The sequence below is a fragment of the Xenopus laevis genome, chromosome 6L, assembly GCF_017654675.1.
Source record: "Xenopus laevis strain J_2021 chromosome 6L, Xenopus_laevis_v10.1, whole genome shotgun sequence".
In the NCBI taxonomy this organism is placed as follows: domain Eukaryota; kingdom Metazoa; phylum Chordata; class Amphibia; order Anura; family Pipidae; genus Xenopus; species Xenopus laevis.
The window spans coordinates 43,431,269-43,455,024 of record NC_054381.1 but is presented as its reverse complement, the minus strand read 5'-3'; the positions used below and the strand labels follow the sequence as shown (position 1 = coordinate 43,455,024).

Here is a 23,756-nt window from a genome sequence, read left to right as displayed (position 1 = left end):
ACAGAAAGGGATGATTTTACAAGTTTAATAAGGCAGGAGGGGGTAGGGCTCACAATGCTTTACTGGGGTGCTGAAGTGGGGAATAACTCTTCTAGCCTGCAACGTCCAGTAAAGCCACAACCTTAGAGAGGCCTCAAGCTGCTCATTCTTACAGAAACATCTGAACTCGGTTCATTCTATAGGTTTCATGTGCCCTTCCCAGAAGGAAAGTCAGCAGTGGATGCTAATAAAATTGTAGCTCAGTTTAAAAAGCAGATATTTCCCTGGCTTTACAAAGGCAGACTAGCATTCTCTCTTGTCTACAGATCGTCTGAAAGCCAAGGGTAAGTGCTTTTGGGGATGAACTAAATTTGTGTACTGTCTGCTGACTGGATCTTCTAGTCAACACTTTTCACTTCTTTATTTAATTCATTTTTTTAATCTATTTTTTGCATTGCTCGGCAGACAGCAGTTTGTAGGGTGCAATCTTTTATTGTCTGATCCGCGTGCTCCGCCTGGTGCAACAAAGGAAATCCGTTTGGGATCCTCTAAATGCGAGGAGCTTGGAACTAGCGGCTGTAAAGTGCCCTAAATTGCTCATATTTCGCCTAACAGAAGAATGTAACATTATAATTGCTTTAAAGCCATAGGAACAAAGTGGGTTATATAGCAGGATACTAGAGAGCCATAAACATGAAACGACAAATGACTGTGTTAGTGGTGCCTATTAACAAACAACTTTAAAGCCTTCCTGTTGTTGAATTAGACCTGGCATGTATAGACCAACTTTAAGGGTATGTGCTAGTGAATAAATTGCCTTTGTGGCTAGGATAGGTGCCTATTGTCTCCTGAGTTTTGACACCCTATTTTAAGGGCACTTCTAAAATATCCTAAAACCAGGACAGTTTCTGGTGGATAATATCCCCCACCTGAATAATTCACTAGCATTATCTGCAAGTCATTCAGGAGCTTTTCCTTTAACATTGCTGCTGTTTATATTTAAAGCACAACATTAAAACTACATCGGAAAAGACAAGGAATCCGAAAGGAAAGGAAACATTGGCTTTTCCCATTTTTTTACTTTTGTATCTAAGGCAGAGCAATTGTTTTTGGCTTATTTTTTTTTTTTTTTAATGGCAAAAAGGGGCCTGTATTAAGGACTGCTGCTCAAGCAACATAATCTGCAATCCTTGCACTGGGTATGTGTGTGTATATTATGAGTATATATTTATATATAGTCACACGCACACACTATAGATTTATATGCGCGCGCACATAGACACATATATGATATTGAGGTCGAGCTGAGATGAACCTTTGCATACGAAACCGGACTGGGAGGGGTCGCTGCGAGCTGAGGGCTTCCATTGGCTGCGTGCATTTGCAGTGGTGCAGGGGTATCTCTAATCATATTCAGCATGTTTTGCACAAGAAATGTCAGCCAGAAAGGAATATCTCCTCTCTTCGCCAAATTATCCCACCATAATGTCCTGCTCCGAGAGTCCGGCGGCCAATTCTTTCCTGGTGGATTCGTTGATCGGCGGAGGCAGAGGAGAGCCGGGGGGCTATTACCAGGGCAGTGGGGGTTATCTACCCCAGGCTTCAGAGGTGTCATATGGACTGCAAAGCTGTGGACTTTTCCCAGTTCTGGGCAAACGGAATGAAGGTATCCCCCCCAATAACACAGCACCCCCTACATCTCAGAGCTATGGGCAGGGCATGGAAGTGTGGCTAGAAGCCCCCAGGTCGTGTCGCGTGGGGCAATCGGAGAGCCAGGCGCCCACCTCCTGCTCCTTTACCCAGAACATTAAAGAGGAGAGCTCCTACTGCTTGTATGACTCAGACAAATGCCCGAAAGCCTCAGCTGCCACAGAGTTATCCGGCTTCCCAAGGGTTAACTCTGAGCCCAGCCCTGACCCAAATGTGAGTTCTGTCCCGGTACCGGGCTACTTCCGCTTGTCCCAGGCTTATGGCTCTTCCAAAGGTTATGGAACTGGCCAGATTGTTGCTTCCCAGTTCCCAGCCCAGTCCCAAGTACGTTTCGATGCGCCTGCGTCTTTGTCCTCGGTGCCTACAGAAAACGCCAGGAAAGAGCGTGTAGAATCGCCCGTTAGCAAGTTACCCGTGGGCTCCCAGCAGAGGAGGGAAGAGGAGACTCTCAGTTCTTCTGCTGCAGAAGAATCATCCCCGGCTCCCTCTGACAGCAGCAAAAACTCTCCTGGCAAAGAGCTTGTAGGTGAGCACTGCAATTCAATGCTGAAAAAAATGAAATGCCTGCCCAAGGAAAGGGGATTTCACAACCCATCATACAGGAAAACCTACTTTTTTTTTTACTATCATCCTTTGAACTATTTAATAATTGGGCGTGAGTGTGTCATAAAAATCATGTCTGTCCTAAACTTCACACCACATGCCTCAGAGGGTGACTGTGCTTGGTCACAAGGGAAGCATGATCCCACTGTTGTAAAACAGTCCAGCCAAAGGGTGCACTCACAGCCCCTCATGTGTAAATGTGTGCAGCTCAGGGAGGGGTGGGGGGCAAATATGTACACAGATCATTTCTCACATGAGCCCCAAGTATATATAATATTATAGTACTCTGCAGTCTCTCTATTCATTTCAAATTAATACAGGTTGAACTGCAGCTCACCGACAAGGGTTCCTTTGCTGATTATCCTGCAAGGTGTCCAGTGTTGATGCCCCAATTGAATTGTTCAAAAGAAGATTGAGGTGCAGGACAAATCCACTGCAGTAGTCTATGACTGCAATTAATCCTTTTATTGGGGAAGTGGGTATCCAAAACCACACTATATGCTTCGGGCTATGCCCTTTATTTAATTAAAGGTTATGGGCCTAGCCTGAAACATATTGTGTGGTTTTGGATACCCACTTCCCAATAAAAGGATTAATTGCAGTCATAGACTATTGCCGTAGATTTGTCTCTATGTTCATGTCCAGCAAAACCCCTGCCTTTCCATATTGCATATAGTGAGAAACTGGTGTTATCCTTGTATCTTACAATACCCTGTGTATTCCTGTCATATAATAATCAGAAGAAATATACCGCCATTGTCTAACCCCGAGTCACCCAGAGTTCATGTGCTGGAATTTAGAAGTCACATACTCATCATGTTCATACCACTGTTGCATGATTTATATATATATATATATATATATATATATATATATATATATATATATATATATATATATATATATATATATATATATATATATATATATATATATATATATTTATACAGTGAAACCTCGATTTTAAGTTTAAGTTTTTCCGCATTTTACATTTTTTATTAGTATTTATAATACATTTAAATGGGTTCATTTCCCTAATTTTAAGTGTTTTCCTGGATTTGACACCTTAATTTTGCCCTGAAGTACTCAAAACTGCATTTTTTCTGTATTAATATTATTATTTGTCCAAATAAAGAATACTAACCAGATGTATATTTTGCCAGGGTTCTGTAAACTGTCAGTTCCAATTAGTCTGCCCCTTATACAGTCCTGCACCAATCACTTATTGCTTTAGGTTGTGTATGTGACTGACAGAGAGGCCTTGCACTTGCCCCAATAGTTTATCAAAATTGATGAAGTAAATATTGTTATTAATACAGTAAATATTGTATCTCAAAGTAAAACAGACTCCTGTGCTTATATACTTTTAGTTACTTTAAAACATTTCTCTGATTTTACATTTTCCTGGATTTTACATCATTTTTTTCTGGTCCCCTGAAAAACGTAAAATCGAGGTTCTACTGTGTATCTAGATATATAGGTGTGTAATGATAAATGTGCTCCTTCGCCCTAGGAAATGCGAAAGGTGAGAATACAGCGAACTGGCTGACGGCTAAGAGTGGGCGGAAGAAGCGGTGCCCTTATACCAAACACCAGACGCTGGAGCTGGAGAAAGAATTCCTGTTCAACATGTACCTGACTCGCGAGCGGCGCCTAGAGATCAGCCGGAGCGTGCACCTCTCGGACAGACAAGTAAAAATCTGGTTCCAGAACCGCAGGATGAAACTCAAGAAGATGAACCGAGAGCACAGAATCCGCGAGCTCACAGCCAACTTCAACTTCTCCTGATGCCTCTCCTCCTAGCACCCTCCCTCCCTCAGGACTCCCAGTGCCAGTACTGTTTGGCTTCCACCTGTGCGGAGTGACACATTTTGTACATTGTCAGTACTGTGTCCATAATCCCACCCGGTACCTTTTTCTAAAGCGAACCACCGTTGCGCATTTTTTATTTTTTGTTTCCTATATTTTCTCATTCTAAGATTATTTGAAGACATATGGTCGCAGAGGTTAGAGAAAAGCTATATTATTTCTATTTGTAAAATGTTTTTGTTTTTTTTAAGGTTCGATCGAGCATTTTCGTATAGGTTCAATTTTATTTTTTAGCAAAAGGTATTTAACAACGCGCGTTGCATTGGGTGGAACTAAATACGCAATATTTGCCCAGAAAAGGAAAAAAAAATGTTTTCTTTTAATTATTATTCTTTAGAGGAGAACATACACCGCAAAGGACTATAATTTATCTTGTACATTATTAGATTATTAATTAAACAGGTCATGGTAATTTGCTTTCCAGGTGACCTGCACAAGAGAAGCACACCCCAAGCTACACTCTTTCATTGTCTCTTTAAATCTGTTACCTACTGGTTTTCCATTTTTATTTTTTTATTTTTTTTCAATTTGAAATGACAGGGGCTGGTCATGGAATGAATTATGAATAATGGAAGATATTCCCATTCCATACTGTGAATTTACCTGCTTTATCTTTTTTTTTTTTTTTTTTTTGGAACTTTACTTACAGAACTTTATAGATTCAGATATGTGTAAATGTTTATTAATATTAAAAAGAAAGAAAATAAAAAGCTATGGGATTTTTTTACCTTAATTATTAATGTTAGTTCTGACGTCACCGGCTTCCTCCTGATGAATTCATATTGTAATGCTGCTGTAATGATGAACAGACCCATGTTTATGTTCCCAATGAAGAATAAAAGAAACATGCAAAGAGTCTTTGCTATTTTACTCCTGTTTTGTGACTGTTTATCCTTTAGGTCTAATTTTATCAGCTCAGGAACTTTTACAACAGGAGAAGTTGGCAGCCCCCCTTCCTTTCCTCCAGTGCAATCACTTTAGGAATCTATTTAAATATTACCTAGACAGTCGTAATTTGTCTGGGCCTTATAGCACTGGAACTGGAAGGGTGAGCGGCTTTTGTGTAGTTTTTATGACTTGCTCGCATATCTGCTTTGCTGCAACCCTAGACGAGGGCTTTCAGTTGTGCAAGGAACTGTTTAGACAGAGGAAGCGAGTGCAAGAGAAGAAGGGATTGATTTTTTCCCCCTCCTCAATCTCATATGGAAGAGACTGTCTCCCTTCCATCCGGGAAAACATATTACTGTGGTCCCAAGTGACACTGGAGACATTTTTAAAGGTGAGATGTTTTTGCATAGAGGACGCCATTGTTGCTTTCAGCTTCTAATTTGTGAGTGAGATGCAAGTGTAAGTCAGGGTATTTGTCAGTACACAGTCATGGTGGGGGATACATTCGTTTGCAGGCCAGACATTGCCGTTAGCTGTGTGTGTCTGTTCTCGGGGTACATGCTAAAGCTTCCCAGCACACAGCTCACATGTTACCCATTGCAGCAATCTGTGGAATTTGTATTTGCATTTTTTTTTCTTTATAGCGGATCCTCCTCTAGGAATTTGGAGATCGCCAATCCCCAAGTGTTAGAACAGAGCCGCTGTGTGGTTTAGGTAGTTTTATGTTGTTGGGCATTTCTCCTTTCTCTCTACAACACGAAACTGCCTTAATTACATCAGTGGGAATCATCACCCAGGTAGAAGAGGAAATTCTGCAATATCTGACCACCCCGTGGCCTGCGCCATTTGTCTCTCTGCTCGTCCTTTTTAAGTGTTTCTGTTTGTGCGCATTTGCCTGTGTTTGGTTTTGTGCTGCGCCTCCTCTAAGAGCAGATGTCTCTGAGTCTCTCTCTCTCTCCCTCCACCTCTCTCCCTCTCTATCCATCCATATCTATCTATCTATCTATCTATCTATCTATCTATCTATCTATCTATCTATCTATCTATCTATCTATATCTATTATCATCTCTCTCTCTCTCTCTCTCTCTCTCTCTCTCTCTCTCTCTCTCTCTCTCTCTCTCTCTTTCTATCTATCAATCCCTATCTATCTATCTATCTATCTATCTATCTATCTATCTATCTATCTATCTATCTATCTATCTATCTGTCTATCATCTATCTATCTATCTACAGTATATGTTGTATATACTTGAACACACTGATGCATATGCACACAATACTCCATTACATTTACACTTTTTGAAAGGGGTGCATATTTTTTAAGGTTCTCAGAAAGCCAATTCACTCAGGCTACTATATGCATGTGTTTATGAGAAATGTGATAATATATATACGTACCACAAGGATACTAGCAAGTTGCTGGAGAGATCTATCTATCTATCTATCTATCTATCTATCTATCTATCTATCTATCTATCTATTATCTCTCTCTCTCTCTCTCTCTCTCTCTCTTTCTCTATCTATCCATCCATATCTATCTATCTATCTATCTATCTATCTATCTATCTATCTATCTATCTATCTATCTATCTATCTATCCCTCCCTCCCTCCCTCCCTCCCTCCCTCCCTCCCTCCCTCCCTCTATCTATCTATCTATCTATCTATCTATCTATCTATCTATCTATCTATCTATCTATCTATCTATCTATCTATCTATCCATCCATCCATCCATCCATCCATCCCTCTATCCATCCATCCATCCATCCAACTATCTATCTGTCTGTCTGTCTGTCTGTCTGTCTGTCTGTCTGTCTATCTATCCATCTATTTATCGATCTAACATCTCTCTCTCTCTATATATATGTATATACAATATATATATATATATTGCTGTCTGTGGGTATGAGAGTATGTTTGTCTGTAAGTATATATTGCCTGAATGAGCGTACAATTGTGTGTTTGTGTATACTTAATGGCCTATTTAGTATGCGTTTCTCCATGTGCATATTTTTTGACGTGTGTGTTTATACGTATTACTGTGCGTGCATTTATCTCTGTGCAAAGACTTATAACTGTGGATTAGTGTGATTTTTTGTTGTTGTGTATTTATGATTGTGTGTTTTAAGAGTATGGAGCGTGTGGACATTTCTGTATTACATCTGTAAAAGATTTCTAGCTGTAGTATTGTGTAAAGTACGTGTTTTTTTTATTTTTACTTTTACATATTAATTGTGTTTTGAGGATATTCGTGTGATTGTGTGCGTGTGAACAGTTTTGCAGATATGAATCTGTACATATTATTTAAGCATTTGTATAATTGTATATTATTATAATTAATGGCTGTGTGTATGTGCGTGTGTTGGCTGGATGTTTCCTCTGCAGGTGAACAGCGTTATTGCTGGGTGTATATTTTGGCACGTTGTTTTTTTTTTAATATGCATTTCTGTTGGAGTGCGCTCAGTATTTTTTGTGTACATATGCGCATTTGTCCTGCTGTCTCTGTGAACTTATTCCCATTTTTATATACATTTTTTTTACATATTTTTATTTGCCAGTGATTGGTATGAATAGTCTGCATGTGTGTAGTGTATGCTTCTGTATATCTGAATATTAAACTAGCTGTGCGATTGTGTAGGCGTGTAGTTTTGTTTTTTGTGTATTTGTAGACTACGTGTACTTGGGTGTATATGTGCGCGTGAACTGATTTCTATCCATGGATGTAGTTGTATGTGTTTTTATCTCTAATGGATTGCGTATGGAATTGTTATGAGCATGTGATGCGTGGTGTTTTATTGTGTGTCTTGCTCAAGGCTGTTGTTTAGAGTGTGTAAATGGGTGCATTTATTTCTGTAACCAAATTGTATTTATACTAAACAGAGATAACAAAATCAATACTCATTTTTGTATGCATAAAAAATGTTGCTGCTTCCAGTAAGCATTCAAGGTCAGATGGGCAATAGCCCTTTTAATGTTGTTTGGGATCTTGCTCAGGGATTGCTCACAGCAACAAAAACTATAAAATAATCATTTTATACCGTTTTTATGGCTGTGTGTATGCACAAACCGTGGGATTTCAGAAAGATAAAGGTGTTTCCCCCTAAGAAGTGGATGCGACTGGATGTAATGGTTTCCTGCTTGCAAGGCCTCGGTTACGATCATTATTACAATGTGCCCATAGTCATAGTCTGACATTCCACAAATACACCACCAACAGCGACGGGGGCTGCAGGGACAGGGAGGCTGCTGAACAAATAAGCCACAACTGCAGCAGCACAGCCTCTCCAGCTCAGCTATGCGACCCCCAAAGCTTTTCTTGAACAATGCCTGGGCCACTGTAGTTGCCCAACTGATAATATATTTTAGGGTTCACTATCATGGCACCTTCAGCTTTCAAATACCGGGTCACTGACTGTATGATGTTCCCTAGTTTTTCATCAGGAAGAAAGAAAAAAAAAATCATCACACTGAACACAAATAAAAGATTATCTACGGCATTAAATGAACCTTGTTGTGTCCAAAATGTCTCTGTAAAACGAATTAATATTTGATGAAATGATGCACCAGAATCATATACAGTATATCAATTTTATAAAACACTATTTGTGCACAAAGCACTTGAAGTACAAAGCACATTTCCATTCACTCTGTGGGACAGACAAATCCAATACATCTATTTATCTGCTTATAAATCATCTATGTATCTTACCATCTATCTGCTTATAAATCATCTATGTATTTTACCATTTATCTGCGTGTCCACATACATGTGTGTGCCCAACGCTATTTCATGGAGACATATGCCTTATTTTACTCAATAAATACTCAACATCCGATCCTAGGAACATTTGCTGTTTAACAGTGAATTATTTTTTTACCTTAAGGGCTCTGTATGTCTTGGACAGTATAATTATTGGTTCAGTCAGCAAGAGGGGAGGTCTGAGTCCAGGGAAATGTTTTATGAAATTCTTCTGAAAACCTGAGTTTCGTTGAGCAAAATGAATTCGTTGCAGAAAGTGAGGATTTTATATATAAGTGAATCGGTGTGTGTTCACGAATTTACAAAATTCATATTTTTTCCAATAATTTTGTTGTTCTCCAGTTGGTGTATGTATGTGTATATATGTATGTGTATATACAGTATGTATGTGTATATATGTATGTGTATATACAGTATGTATGTGTATTTATGTATGTGCGTAAGGGAATATATATGTGTGGGGTGCAGGGCTCATCCCTATAGCATAGCAGAGTTTAGCTGAATTCCAACTAACAATGGACTTGATCTGAGCCGCACTGAGCAATGTAACCATCCGCCCTTGTTTCACTTCCCTAGGAATCAGTGGGGCTTTTATTAACAGCTACAAAGGCCAAATAAACCCTGTGCGTCTGCGTGCGCGCCAAACAGTAAATATTTCCAAAGCAGAGATAAAAAAAAAAAATACATTTATTAGAAGGCTTATTAACCATGGGGTCTCATTTAATTTACACGCGCAATGACTTCCCCCAGACCTGAGCTGCAATTGTTTTGCACTTTTCTCTTTACTTCTGGAAACCAAATCTTTATGGCCCCTGTTTTATGGCAAAGGATAACTTTACAATACTGAACTGCTCCCTCTGTTTTATTACTATTATTATTATTATTATGATTATTATTATGATTATTATTATTGCAATATGAACCCAGTTATCCCCCACACCTGGAGGTATAAGAATTAAATAACACACCCATGTTTAAACTAAGTAGAGAATTGCATTCGATTTAATGTGATCGTTAGCTCTGCAGGCAAATTACTTACACCTCTTGTTTTATATATTTGAGCTTTTTCTATGGTCTCATTTCTGCCTACAGGGATATAAATAAGCGCATGTACTATTCAGTAAATGCCATCTATCTATCTCTATATTTATAAACACACACAAGTTATTCAGTGCCAAGCAAAACTGTTTGTGACACAGAATTGTGCAATGGTACATGATGTATATTGATGTATATACACACACTCAGCTCTGCACTGCCCAGCACACTCCCTTGCCATGACGAAGTGGCATCTGGAGATGGCAGTAACATTAGAAGAACAATATAACCCAGTGCATCACATCAATGCAAAGTGAATGTGTTACTAGATCTCTCCCTAACTCCCAAGGAAATGTAACATTTAATGGCTTATGTCACGTCCAGCCCTGTGTGGCATGTGCAAGTGTCCCATCAAATTCAGGATGGATTTCAGAATGAATTTCTAGCAAGGAGGCGCATAGACGATGCCTCCATCCTACTGTGTGATTAATAATGATGTAAAATAGTCCCAGGAATGGTAGCGTTGCAAAGATCTGATCTTATAATCTCAGCTGGCCACAATTAAAGGGGACTATACAGTAGAACCTAACTATAAGCATGAAAAAAAAAACCCTTATGGCTTTGCTATAAAAAATGATGACTGGAAAACAGTGACCCATTAATAGCCTGCGGACTGATTTATACCTTATTGTTCTGCTGCACAGTCACATGGCCCCGGCAGCCAATAGGAATCAAGGCATGCCTTCAACTTATTAAGTGACTGTACTTCTTTGTAGGACCAAGTTGTTACATGAAATCTGCAGTTTCATAATTTCAGGAGGTCGGCACAATAGCGATGTCGACTTCTGGGACCCTCAGCAATTATTATGTGGACTCTTTCCTAATTCACGATGGGGATGATTTGGTGCAGCCTAGGTTTGCCCCTGGATCCCTGGCTCAGCCAACAAGGCAGACAGCATCGGGCGAGCACCATGACTTTACCCCGTGCAGCTTTCAATCCAAAACGTCAGTGTTCAGCAGCCCTTGGAACCCAGTGCACCCCCAAACTGCTAACAATGTGTACCACCCCTATGTGCACCCCCAGGCTCCTATAGCAGCCTCTGATGGCAGGTACATGCGCTCCTGGTTGGATCCCATGGCTGCTGGGTCCTTGTCCTTCCCAGGCTTCCCTTCCAGCAGGAGCTATGGCATTAAACCTGAACCAGTGCCTACAAGAAGGGGCGACTGCTCCACTTACGACTCTCGCTCTCTGTCTGTGTCGGACTATCCATGCGGCTCCCCAGTTGACAGGGACAAGCAAGTCGGCGACCCCCCATTTGCTGTCACCAATGGAGAGAATCCCAGCAATGGAGACAAACCGCCCATTGATCCAAGTAAGGCATTTGCTCCTTCCTTTATTTAAAGTGATATTTGCATATTGCCGCAGAAAATTCATTTGATATTGATATTGAGGATTTTTTTTTTTAAAGGATATCTTAGAGGGATTTAAAGTCAGTGACACTGTGTTCTACCTCTGTTCACTGGGGGGGGGGGCTGAATTAGGGCCACACACTTAAACTAAATCTCTAACAAATACTTCTTAAATTCTAATATCTCTTGCTTGGGAATCCTTGGTCACTGGCCAATTACAATACAAAAAAGGGGGGGGGGTTGGGTGCAAACCTAAGGCTAAATGTTAATACATTTAGATACAATCCCCCCTTTTTTGCACTTGCCAATTATGCTAATTATTTGCTCTGCACATGGACAAAGGGAAATGGTTTTATATAATAAAAAAAAAACCCTGCACCTTATGGTTATTTAAGGAAATTCTGTAAGAATGGAAGGGACAAGGAGAAAGGGGGGAGGGCTGGGAGAGAAATGCTGCAGCTTTTGTTCTACTCTGAACAGTGTAGATCGCAGCTACAAATCTGTTTGTGCCAAGTGAGGGGGTTCAGTCGTAAAGTGATCTCTTGCTTTGTTCTTCTGCAGACAACCCGGTTGCTAACTGGTTGCACGCGAGATCCACCAGGAAAAAACGCTGTCCCTACACCAAGCACCAAACCCTGGAGCTGGAGAAGGAGTTTTTATTCAATATGTATCTGACTAGAGACAGGAGGTACGAGGTGGCCAGACTGTTGAACCTCACAGAGCGACAAGTGAAAATCTGGTTCCAAAACAGGAGGATGAAAATGAAAAAAATCAACAAGGATCGCTCAAAAGACGAATGAATGAATGAGAGAGAAAGAGAGGCGAGTGACTACCTGACAAACTCTGTGCTACTGTCTCCAGGCCTGCTGCGTCCCTCGCGCAGTCGCTCATATTGTCCCAATAGCAGTTGCGTCACAATCTTGGCTTTGCCAGTGCTATCGCAGAGGTACTGTAATGCTACAATTCTTTCCTTTAACAGGGGGCATTAGGGATGGTCTGGCTTTGGAATCTACCTGTTCTCCTCTACCAAACTACCTTTCCATAGCGCACAACTGGGTACTGACTGTATAATAGACTAGCTGACATGTGCGACAAATTATTATTCGCTGTGTGCGGGACAAAACGGCTGCTGATATACTTGAATAATGTATTTGTAGTAAATCGATTTGTGACTCAACTTGTGAGCTTGATTGCAGTTCAAGTTTTCATGGTTTAAGCTAGGACTGATTTAAACTCAGGTTGTTTAATATTAACAAAAAAAAAAAAGGGGGTAGTTGTGAAATTAGAGACACATGTAATGTTCATTGTTGTTTTCGTATATAGAAATCTAACCAATCCTCGTTAGTGTCCAGTTTAACTCTACAGGGGTGTGTGGCAATCAAAAGGCTCCTATAATTTATACATTTCTATCCACAAATCACTAAACTGTAGTATGGGCTGTATATACGACCTATAGGTGAAAAACTGTTGGGGGAAGGTTTTTGCTTTTATTTTTTTTTGCACCAGTCAGCAAATTTGGACCTACAAATAATATATATATAAATCTATATCCTGGATTAAACATAAATCCTACTACCTATTCTTCTACTGACACCGTTTGACGCTCAATATAATAAAGTTAAATTAAACATAAACTTAAATTGGATAATAGCATACGTCTACCTGTTTAGGAAAAAAAAATCTATATATAAATTTTAATTTATGCAAATAATATTCTTTATAGTTTGCAATAGTTACCTCATGGCCTAATGACCAAATTGTTGTTTTAAGATATATTTATCTTTGTGTTGTTGTTAAATAAATGTTAACTTTTTTTATGTTATTGGTGTATTTTTTATTTCCTTTTAATGGAATCACGGTTAAATTGATATTTTCTGGAAACTATTTAATTAGTCTCTTAAATAATTTGTGCACCGTATTGAGCAATGAATAAACAGTATATAATAGTCTGGGATGTTGCATTTGTTGTAATGAATACATTCTATTGGGGCGAGGGATGGAGGAGAAGAGGGAGGGGAGAGATATTGGGGAGAAAGGGAATATGGTATTAGTATCAAGACCAGGGTTTATGGCAAGGTAAAGTTAGTTAGATCAAATAAGCAGAAGTGGATTTTTTTAATTTATTATTCTCGGTTGGAACTAGATTTCTGACAATTTTCGTGGGAAATTGGTAGAGCAAGTTTAAAATTCCATTACCCATTTGAATGCAAAGAGAAAAATCTTAGGTATTTGTTAAATGGTCCCCATGATGCGGTTTTTGATTTCGTAGTACTTTTTTTGTTTTTTAAGTCTTCAGTTTAAAAGGAACTGTAAAGAATTACCCTCTGGTTATTGCAATCCTCACAGGCCATCGTATATCTCATTGGAAACATTCAGACTCCAATTTCCTCCATCACATCCTTGGAAGTCATGGAATCCAATTTTGCAAAAGTGGTTAAAAAGAAAGAGGGAGAGAGAAAGAAAGAAAGAAAGAAAAAAAAGGGGGGGGGGGGAACAAGTCAGGTCACTTTATGCTCAAGTCGAGACAGAGGATGTTGTTTGAAAATTCTGTGCCACATTGGGCAATAAAAGAAAATTACTGCTCTAACCATTTATGGAGTGCAAACCGCTGCAGGCTTTTCAGCAAACCCTACAGGACCTGCAGCCTCCTACATGTTAATCTAATTACAAAGGAAATGTTGGATTTTGTGTGAAAAATACAAACAAACAAAAAAAAAAAAACTGATAATTTCTGATCATTAATAAAGTGAGTTTCTAGTGAGCAGAGAATGGTTGCAGAAACCTTTAAAAATAGTCGGTGTTTGCAAAAAGAAAAAAACAAATGGAAGAGGGGGAAGAGGACAGGATTGTAGCTTGTTCCGGGGTCTGGGGATTTGGAACTCCCTCTGTTGTTCCAGACAGAAAGAGACTTCAAAGAATGGGCACTAAAAGTGTGTAATAAATGGCTGGTCTGCAAACTGTCTGGAATTCGCTCCTTAATGATTTTATGGCTGTCCTGCAGCAATTAAATTTTTCTTTACAGAAGCCTTTTCAGTTGTTTGGTCTGGCGGATTTAGATAATGTACTGAGCGGATATCACTAACTTTTATTGCAAGTCCCAAATCTCAATGTTTCACGTGTGTATCTACATTCAAATTAAATCCGGTGGATTTTTCTTTTCTATATGTGTGCCCACTATTACTTTAGTATTGATGGACAGACTGTTAAGAGGAGTAGCCATTGGAAGAAATATTTTTTTTATGTCTTGTAACATTTATTTCTGAACACCAGATGGCAGTATTACCTCATTAAACAGAGATAGATCTGATGGAAAGAAAACTGCTGTTTAGTAAATAAAAGATCTGTCTAGATAAATATTCCGTTTTAATATTAAAACTGCATTTTATTAAACATGATATAATGTATATCATATGTATGCGTATTATATATATATATATATATATATATATATATAATCTTTTTATTTATTGTGTTTTTCCAACATATACATACATTGTATCTTCACATACTTCTCTAAAGTTTAAGATATATATATATATATATATATATATATATATATATATATATATATATATATATATATATATATATATATATATATATATATATATATATATATACACACACACATATATATATATATATATATATATACACATACATATATATATATATTAAATTATGCTTGTAATTAATCAACATGTAAAATACAACTTCACCTTTACAAATCTGTTCGGATTAAGAATATAGTACAAGACAATGGGAATCGATTCGTTAGTTTCCTTTGTGTAAAGCTCCAGCTAGAGTTACTATTGTATATAACTGGATCTAGAGCAGTCAGACCTATTTGTATTCTTTTATAAATCATTCTGCAAAACAAAGGCCTATATAGAATTAAAAAAGAAAAAAACACTGTCAATTATCACCGTGTGATTAACATAATTATATACAGAAGAATAGAGTGAGAATGACACATTAAAATATATTATATAATAACTGGACGCATTTAGCTTAATGCGATTTTCCTAGAAGCAAATATGTTTGGCCACACCCACTCACCTCGGCTTGGCTTCACACACCCCTCCCATGTTTAGGGCAATCTTTTATTTTAATGTTTACATTTGTTTTTTTAAGTGTTGTACAATATTTTGACACTTGAAATTTGATTTGTGCCCCAGCATTGATGCATAACAATAATTACAAATGATGAATGACAATGTTATAAAAAACGAATTTTCCCCTTTTTAGTGTTATTTCATGAGAAATTTAAAAAAAGAACAATTCATACCGATCAGTTTTATGTAAAGATGGTACGAAAGAACTGTTAGACATATGATAAATTGTAGATATATATATTTTTTTGTGCTTATTCTATTTTTTTGTCCTATAATTTCTATTTTTACACTTGGCATTAAAAAATAGGTGTACACCATCACTCTACAATGCTAAATATAACATATATATATGTGTGTGTGTGTGTGTACATACATACAATTGTGTGTAGTGTGTCTGTATATAGTTCAGTGGGGGATTTTGCTATTGCGTCTTAGCTCAATTGTATAAATATTTATTTCTGTACATAGGCTCCTCGTTTTACACAGACTTGCAGTTAGTCTGCTGAGTGCCAGAATGTTTTATCTGGGAATATTTATTCCTTTTCCAGTGAAATACACCAGACCTTGCTATAGGTGTATTGTTGTACCTTCTCACACATATTTAAAGGACATTATATAGAAAGAAAAAAAGGGGGGGGGATGTTTTGGGGGGATGTTTTGACCAGGATTTTATGACTATACAATCCGTGCAAATATGCTGAAAATGTCTCGTGGGAAGCCCTTTGTACAACAGATGAACTATCTGTATAATTAAAGGTAGAATTTCCGGAGCTATTTCCATTGAAGTTTATGGCGTGCAATATACTGGGGCTGTAAAACTCTGTTTGGCACAGGCTTTGCTCTACTACGAGTTCATTTTACCACGCGTTTGATGAGGGATGTGGGCAACAGAGAAAAATAAGAATAATCTGGGATTTTAAAGTCAAATTGTTCTGGTGGGCCGCTACAAATCTCCCAGTGTCCTGTTTTGCTTTAAAGAAAAGGTAAGTGGGTGAGCCTTTAATTATAGTTATTATTAACTGTTTAATAGTTATAGAATATTTATATTCTCATTATATTATATCTATCTATATCTATCTATCTATCTATATATATATATACATACATACGGTATATATAGATAAACGTGTGTGTGTGTGTTATACATTATCTAAGGGAATCCGTGTGCACAGAAATTAAACCAATATTCCACAAGGGATTTGAATTTGTTTTGACAATCCCTTGATCTAGCTTCTAATCTAATTTAAATGAACATGATATTGCTAAATGTATTCATTCCATTGTGCTTTAAACCTCTCTAGCCTCTGGTAGTGGGAGATATTCAGAGCATTCTGATTCAAGTTAATAACATAGAGAAAAATATATAGTCTAATTAATGTAATGAAAAAAATATTATATATATATATTTTTTTTATTTTTATTATGTGTGCAGATAGTTCGATGCTAAATAAATCATCCAGTAATTAGGAAGAATGTATAATGCGTTTCTATGCACAAGTTGCCCCCAGATGCACAAAGCTGGGTGCAGGGGTGCAGGGGCTGGCGCTGTAGTACACACACATATACACACATATATACACATATTTACACATATACACCCACACACACACATATATACACACACAGACACAAAGATATATATGCACAAACACACACAGACTATATATATATATATATATATATATATATATATATATATATATATATATATATATATATATATATAGATATATATATATATATATATATATAGATATAGATATATATATATATATATATATATATATATATATATATATATATATATATATAGATATAGATATACACACATACACTTATATATACACACACATATATTTATACACACACACACATATATATATATATATATATATATATATATATATATATATATAATACACACACACACATATATATTTATACACACAGATATACACATATACACACACACAGATATATACAATACACACACACACACACAGTTGTCTCCCACCTGTACCGTGGAATCAGATTGGATGGGACAGTCAGATGGTGGCAGATCACGTGGCCCAGGCAGGCAGCTCAGTGTAAAGGAAAAAATGGGGTTTTGCGTAAATGTGGGGGTTTAGTGGTGCCATATATCAAAGCCGACTCGTAAAACCGACGCCGGAGCCTACCGGACTACAAATCACAGCTTCATAAATATGACTTCTTCCTATTATGTGAGCGCTCTGTTCAGCAAATTCACGGCGGGGGCTTCTCTCTTCCCCAACCCCGAGCCCACTTCTTGTTCCTCCTTGCCTAACAACTCCCAGAGAGGCGCCTATGGCTCCGGCACCGGCCCATTCCCTTCCTCCGTGCCCAGCTTGTACAGTAGCCCCCTCTACCAGAACCCCTTCCCCGGCTACAGCCTGGCCTCAGACTCCTACAACCTGCACTGCTCCAGCTTTGATCAGAACATTCCGCTGCTCTGCAATGAACTGCCCAAGGCCGACGAAGCGGCTCTGCACCACCAGCCCGACTCCCATTTCCGCATCTACCCCTGGATGAGATCCTCAGGTATGGACTGAATGTAGGGACATCCTTAGCTTCATACATGTAACATACACATGGGCAGCCCTCCAGCCAGGGCACTTATCAACCCACACACAACTCATCAGCCTTGTCTGAGCTGGAGGGCCGCAGCTTGAGCTCCATTGCATTATTACTCACCTCCAATAACAATGGAGCAATTGTGTGCAAAAGCAAATGCTTCTTTTCTTTCACCAGAAACCATAGAACGTTCCCTGTGAATACATAGAATTTACTACTTGCTCAACTGTATATGTACATTTATATACACAGAGATAATAGCTGGGTATATACGCGTGTATATGCACTTACATTATTATTATTATTATTAGTAGTAGTAGTAGTAGTAGTACTAGTAGTATTACTATTATTTTTATTAGAAGTACTAGTAGTATTACTAATGTTTTTATTTTTATTATTAGTAGTTGTAGTAGTAGTAGTATTACCATTATTATTATTATAGACTCCTCCTGTCTGTGCAATTGTATTGAAAAAAATGTAGAGCATTTCCTATAAAAGTAACCCTGGTTTAAGATCTTACTCCTTAGAGAAGTATATGAAGATACAGTGTATGTATTTGTTGAAAAAAAAACCCTATAAATAAAGAGAGGGAAAATAAAAAGAGCCCTGTTTTAATGCAGAATAACAGACATACACACAAGTGGGCGTATTAGGGAATACAGGGGCCTCACTAAATGTGAACCATGGATTTTTATTAGTAAATGCTTGAAAATATAGGTATTAAAGTGCAGAAGAAAACTTTGATAAAACAAAAAATATATCCACATGTCTATATACATATATATTTCTATAATCATAGAGGATTCTAGACAATTTAGGCAATATTTTCTTGGACAAGAGGGGGGGGGACTTAATGGGCGTTTCTTTTTTTATTCTCATCTATCATGAATTACTCCAGTACAAAGGGAAAAAAGGGGGAAATGCTTCATTATTAGAAGCCCTAGAACATCAACCCATGATTTGCATAGATGTGTATTTAGTTACAGATAGACTTAATACAGTAGTAAAAGCATTTCATAGAAGAATGGATGCAGGACTATAGAATATCCAGGCAGTGGATCAGGCCTCATGTATTAATAATGGGGAATTTAATGGATTTAAGTGAAAGGGAACACAGTCACTATAACACAAAGTTTATTTAAATGGCCGATTGCTCTTAATACCCAGTGTTGTCTCTAAAACCTTTAGGTCCGGACAGGAAGAGGGGTCGCCAGACTTACACCCGTTACCAGACTCTAGAGCTGGAGAAAGAATTTCACTTTAATCGCTACCTAACCCGCAGGAGGAGAATAGAAATCGCACACGCCCTGTGTCTGACTGAAAGGCAGATCAAAATCTGGTTCCAGAACAGGAGAATGAAATGGAAGAAAGAACACAAGGAGGAAAGTGACCAGACCCCCGACGCTGGGGAGGAATCCACTGCACCCACTACTACTGCAGATGATGATAAAGATAAAGAATAAAACGCAATGAACAAGGGACAATTTGTAATATGGGGTTTGCACGTGACAGGGAGAAATCTCTGCTAAATGTCATTATTTTCATAAATGTAAAGTTGAAAACTGGATGGAGGCCCCCAGGAGTCAGCAAAGGGTTCATTCCAGGTGGATCTGTAGTCTATAAAAAAAAACAAAAATGAAGTTATTTTACTTTACATTCGTATTATATATAAATATCTATTGTACATTTGATACGGAATTTCAGTAGTAACAAGAAACAACTTCTTTTCTTAACTACCTAACCCACCAGATAAATCCCAGGTACAGGGAAATTAAAACTGAGCTACCTATGCGACAGAATCGTTTCGTTTGACTGTCTATGTGCGTCTCCACGATTCAAATAAAGGGCGAAACGCCACGAAACGACCACTACATGTGTGCTACCTTGCTGTATACTACCTAGTCGAGTCTAACAACTACCTGTTTGTGCTTTTTTTTGTGATGCTTTGAATTTTAGATAGTACTGAAACGAGGAAAATGTATTATATTGGTAAAAAAACAAAAAAAAAAAAACAAAGCAGCCAAATGTGAATTTTGAATTGTACGTGTGTGTGTTTTTTATTATAATTATAGAGAGAAGCCGCAGCTAACATATCAGTACTGACTGATGCTCATATACTAAGGTGCATACAAATAAGTGTTACAATGTGTGTCATTGAATAGTATTTTCTTCCCACAACGTTCCTGTTTGCTATTTCAGCAGTTTAGTGACCACATCCTTTGTATTCCATGGTTTACATTTTGATACATTGTTACTGAGCCTAATATTAAAGTATTATTTTTCAAAGTCATTGTGCTGGAACATTAGTTCCTATGATGGGGAACGTTTAAGCATGGGGAATATGAAATAAATACGTGTGTGTGTATGTTGTGTACCTGTATAGGTGTAACATTTGCTGTTATAATTCCATGAACGGTAAATGTGATTATTTTAATTTTTTTTTTGTATTGCCTAAGATAAATATACAATCAGTTACATTCAGAGTTGTTTCCATGCATAATATATATATTTTTTTGTTAAACATAATAAAATCATAAATGTTCGTTCAGTTGTTTCGGATTTCATTATTATTATTATCATCATGTGTATAATTGCCAATACAAGTAGCTGTCCATACATTTGTATATAAACTCCATGACAATATCAACTATCTTCTATCTATCTATCTATCTATCTATCGATCTATCTATCTTTATATATATATATATATATATATATATATATATATATATATATATATATATATATATATATATATATATATATATATATATATATATATATATATATATATATATATATATATATATATATATATATATAGTTTGTTGGAGCCATATGCACACACACACACACTAGGTGTAATAAGCCCTGGGGCCAACAGAATATTATATAGACAAAATAAGAAAATGCTGTTGCACACAGGGACTTGAGAAGATCCTTTCTTGCATAATTATGATTAAGGGTCTTTTCAAGTCCCTGTGTGCAACAGCATTTTCTCATTTGGTATGTACATATATATCTATATATATATATATATCTATATATATATATCTATATATATCTATATATATATATATATATATATATATATATATATATATATATATATATATATATATATATATATATATATATATATATAATTCATGGAATGGGTGGCACTCCGCTTCTGAAAATCACCCAGTTGCACGGTTAAAGTTTAGTATAGTTTCACAGTATAGCAACACAGTTAAATTTATTAATTTATTTTTATTTACCAAATAGACTTTTTTCACTAATATAAATAACCCTGTGTTGCTGGTTCTTTTTGAAATATATATATATATATATATATATATATATATATATATATATATATATATATATATATATATATATATATCAAAGCAAACATACATCTATGTCTATCTAACATACATCTATGAATCTATATTCTATCTATTCTATCGGATTTCATTATTATTATTATTATTATCATCACGTGTATAATTGCCAATACAAGTAGCTGTCCATACATTTGTATATAAACTCCATAACAATATCAACTATCTATCTATCTATCTATCTGTCTGTCTGTCTGTCTGTCTGTCTGTCTGTCTGTCTGTCTGTCTGTCTGTCTATCTATCTATCTATCATAATTGGTAAACAGATATACAGAGATAAATAGATATATAACACAAAACAAGAGGAAAATCGACTCCAGCCTCTTAGGGGAAATACAGTAAAAAATTATGATTTACCAATTTACACAACAGTTGTACCCCCCTTCCCCTCCCAAATTAGCCTGATGAGATTATGAACAGCACTTTAGGCTCACATTACAAATCAGTAGATAAGACTACCCCAAGCAAATGGGCATTTAAAGGGCTGCAAGCTCATGATTATCCCGCAGCTTTAGAATATAGGGGAATGCCCCCTGATTGCTGTGTGATGCTATTGGCAAGGAATATGCAGACTGCACCCCACTAGTGCTCAGAGGAGACAGAGGCAGCTGTGAGAGCTAAGATGGCGGCTAGGAAGGTCCTGCCTCCTGTAAGTGATGAGGCAATGGGCTATAAATCCGTTGTTGTTTATGAAAATTTACAACTTTGCAATACAAGTTTATGAGTTGCTGGGATATTCCATTGGCCGCTGCTGGTCATGTGAATGGCAACCGTGAACATGAAGTTTTTTATCATTCCCCTTGCGAGGATAGAGCTGCATTCTTGTGCTGTACACACTGCGCGCCGGATCTTTCCCATCCACAGCCCAGTAGTGCTCCGGCATCAGGCAGCTCTGGATATGGGGGTTCTGCGGCCCAAGTCCGCTTCTCAGGTGCTGCTCGGCGCCAGGGATTCTTTCCCCAGTCAGAAGGTGTGGCACTGTGGATTGAAAGGCTCACAATGGCACCGATTCAGCTCAGAGCCTGGCTCATTTCATGCTCCTCCTGGCACCAAACCGGGCTCTATATCTCTCCTATGCAACAACAGCTATCAAAGTGGCACGATCCCTTGGAGCTAAGGTGAGAAATTTCCAACCCCATATTCCCTGTCCCTTCACCCACTGCCCTCTGCCTTTATCCGCTACCTAAGGAATCTCCTTGGCAAGAGATGCCAAATTGGCAAAGAAATACACGCCTGTGTGTAAATACGCATCATTACGCACGCATACTTATTATTTGGAATTGTATATTTATATTTTGCTTTCAATGAATGGGCAACGGGGAAAACAAATGTTAATTGTACCATTATATGTATGTGCCGATGAATGTCTAATAGCCTCTTATCTACAAAGTGGAATTTCTGATGTACTTACATAGGCGGTGCGTGCTTTATAACGGTACCAATAATTAGAAGTTCGTGTGTGTCTATTCGGATCGATTATATATATATATATATATATATATATATATATATATATATATACATATATATATATATATTGGTACCGTTATAAAGCATATATATATATATATATATATATATATATATATATATATATATATATATATATATTTTTTTTTTTTTTTTTTTAAATATCAGCACACACATAAAGAGATTCGCCCACAGCAACCCATTTCATTAATCCCTGTATTAACATAAGTAACTGCAGAGTTTATTTTTAAAGGTTGCATATTCAAGAAAAGAAAATCCTACCTTACTATCCCAGGCATAGATACTTGCTAACCTGTGAGTTTTGCCTTTGTGTGATTGATTCACCAACATGCTAAAAAATAAAATAAAATGCGCACTGACATGGAATGACTATGCCTACTCTTGTGATAATAAAATGATCTCAATCAAAGTGCAGTTAAACGTTTAACAGGACTGATTAAATGTTGCACTGGAATATTAATTGTTGCCTGGGAGTTGATGAACTGTGCATTAGCATTGTATTGCAGTGCTTGTTTGGCTGCATATGGATTGCATTTGTTATTGCTGTGGCTTTCGTGCTGCCACTGTGTGGCCATAAGTGGTACAGCAGGCAGGCATTTAACTGCTATTGTACAAGCAGGCTGCTTTCATTGGTCAAGATTCATTTCATAAACTAATAAATGTCCCTATTAAAGAAATCATTTATCCAATGGTCTTGAGAAAGGTAAATAAATAAATGAAAAGCAAATGTTGCAATTGTTATCGTGCTGGGGAATATATCCTGCGTTATTAAGGTGTGTATGAAATACTGATATAATAATGTCTTTTCTTCTGGGGCTGGCAAGCATATAGAGTTCTGTACGGGTTCTCAGCTTGCATTCCTTGTAAGATTCGTGGAGTATTTACAGCTCAGACCGATTAGCACCTGCCTGCTCT

General features: G+C 37.3%; 5 protein-coding genes and 1 long non-coding RNA gene across 6 annotated transcripts in view; 5 read left to right on the top strand and 1 right to left on the bottom strand.

Annotated features, from left to right (window-relative positions):
- The first annotated feature begins 1,184 nt into the window (after nt 1–1,184).
- On the top strand, nt 1,185–5,016 carry LOC108718901 (homeobox protein Hox-A10). Its single transcript, XM_018267415.2, has 2 exons — nt 1,185–2,215; nt 3,806–5,016. Exons 1-2 carry the CDS (start codon nt 1,414–1,416, stop codon nt 4,078–4,080), a joined length of 1,077 nt encoding a protein of 358 aa, XP_018122904.1. The 5' UTR covers nt 1,185–1,413; the 3' UTR covers nt 4,081–5,016.
- Nucleotides 5,017–6,837: 1,821 nt separating this feature from the next.
- On the top strand, nt 6,838–13,079 carry hoxa9.L (homeobox A9 L homeolog). Its single transcript, XM_018267416.2, has 2 exons — nt 6,838–11,220; nt 11,819–13,079. Exons 1-2 carry the CDS (start codon nt 10,683–10,685, stop codon nt 12,055–12,057), a joined length of 777 nt encoding a protein of 258 aa, XP_018122905.1. The 5' UTR covers nt 6,838–10,682; the 3' UTR covers nt 12,058–13,079.
- Nucleotides 13,080–17,311: 4,232 nt separating this feature from the next.
- Nucleotides 17,312–19,963, top strand: hoxa7.L (homeobox A7 L homeolog). Its single transcript, NM_001089069.1, is given in 2 exon segments — nt 17,312–17,931; nt 19,153–19,963. Coding segments are annotated over 2 exon segments (630 nt in total). The 5' UTR covers nt 17,312–17,576; the 3' UTR covers nt 19,428–19,963.
- Nucleotides 18,614–23,756, bottom strand: part of LOC121394578 — a 15,890-nt gene continuing 10,747 nt past the window's right edge. The window contains exon 2 of the long non-coding RNA XR_005961792.1: nt 18,614–19,581. This is a non-coding gene — a long non-coding RNA (uncharacterized LOC121394578). The remainder of the gene's footprint in view (nt 19,582–23,756) is intronic.
- Nucleotides 22,331–23,756, top strand: part of LOC108718898 (homeobox protein Hox-A6) — a 6,862-nt gene continuing 5,436 nt past the window's right edge. Inside the window, exon 1 of the mRNA XM_018267414.2 lies at nt 22,331–22,468. The gene's annotated coding sequence lies outside the window, so the exon portion shown is untranslated. The remainder of the gene's footprint in view (nt 22,469–23,756) is intronic.
- hoxa3.L (homeobox A3 L homeolog) overlaps nt 22,386–23,756 on the top strand; it is a 42,003-nt gene continuing 40,632 nt past the window's right edge. Inside the window, exon 1 of the mRNA XM_018267405.2 lies at nt 22,386–22,468. The gene's annotated coding sequence lies outside the window, so the exon portion shown is untranslated. The remainder of the gene's footprint in view (nt 22,469–23,756) is intronic.

Excerpts from the sequence above, each read along its gene's own strand:
- LOC108718901 (XM_018267415.2), top strand. The coding sequence starts at position 1,414 with ATGTCAGCCAGAAAGGAATATCTCCTCTCTTCGCCAAATTATCCCACC. Across the intron at positions 2,216-3,805 it reads TCCTGGCAAAGAGCTTGTAG|GAAATGCGAAAGGTGAGAAT; the intron begins GTGAGCACTGCA and ends CCTTCGCCCTAG.
- hoxa9.L (XM_018267416.2), top strand. The coding sequence starts at position 10,683 with ATGTCGACTTCTGGGACCCTCAGCAATTATTATGTGGACTCTTTCCTA. Across the intron at positions 11,221-11,818 it reads CAAACCGCCCATTGATCCAA|ACAACCCGGTTGCTAACTGG; the intron begins GTAAGGCATTTG and ends GTTCTTCTGCAG.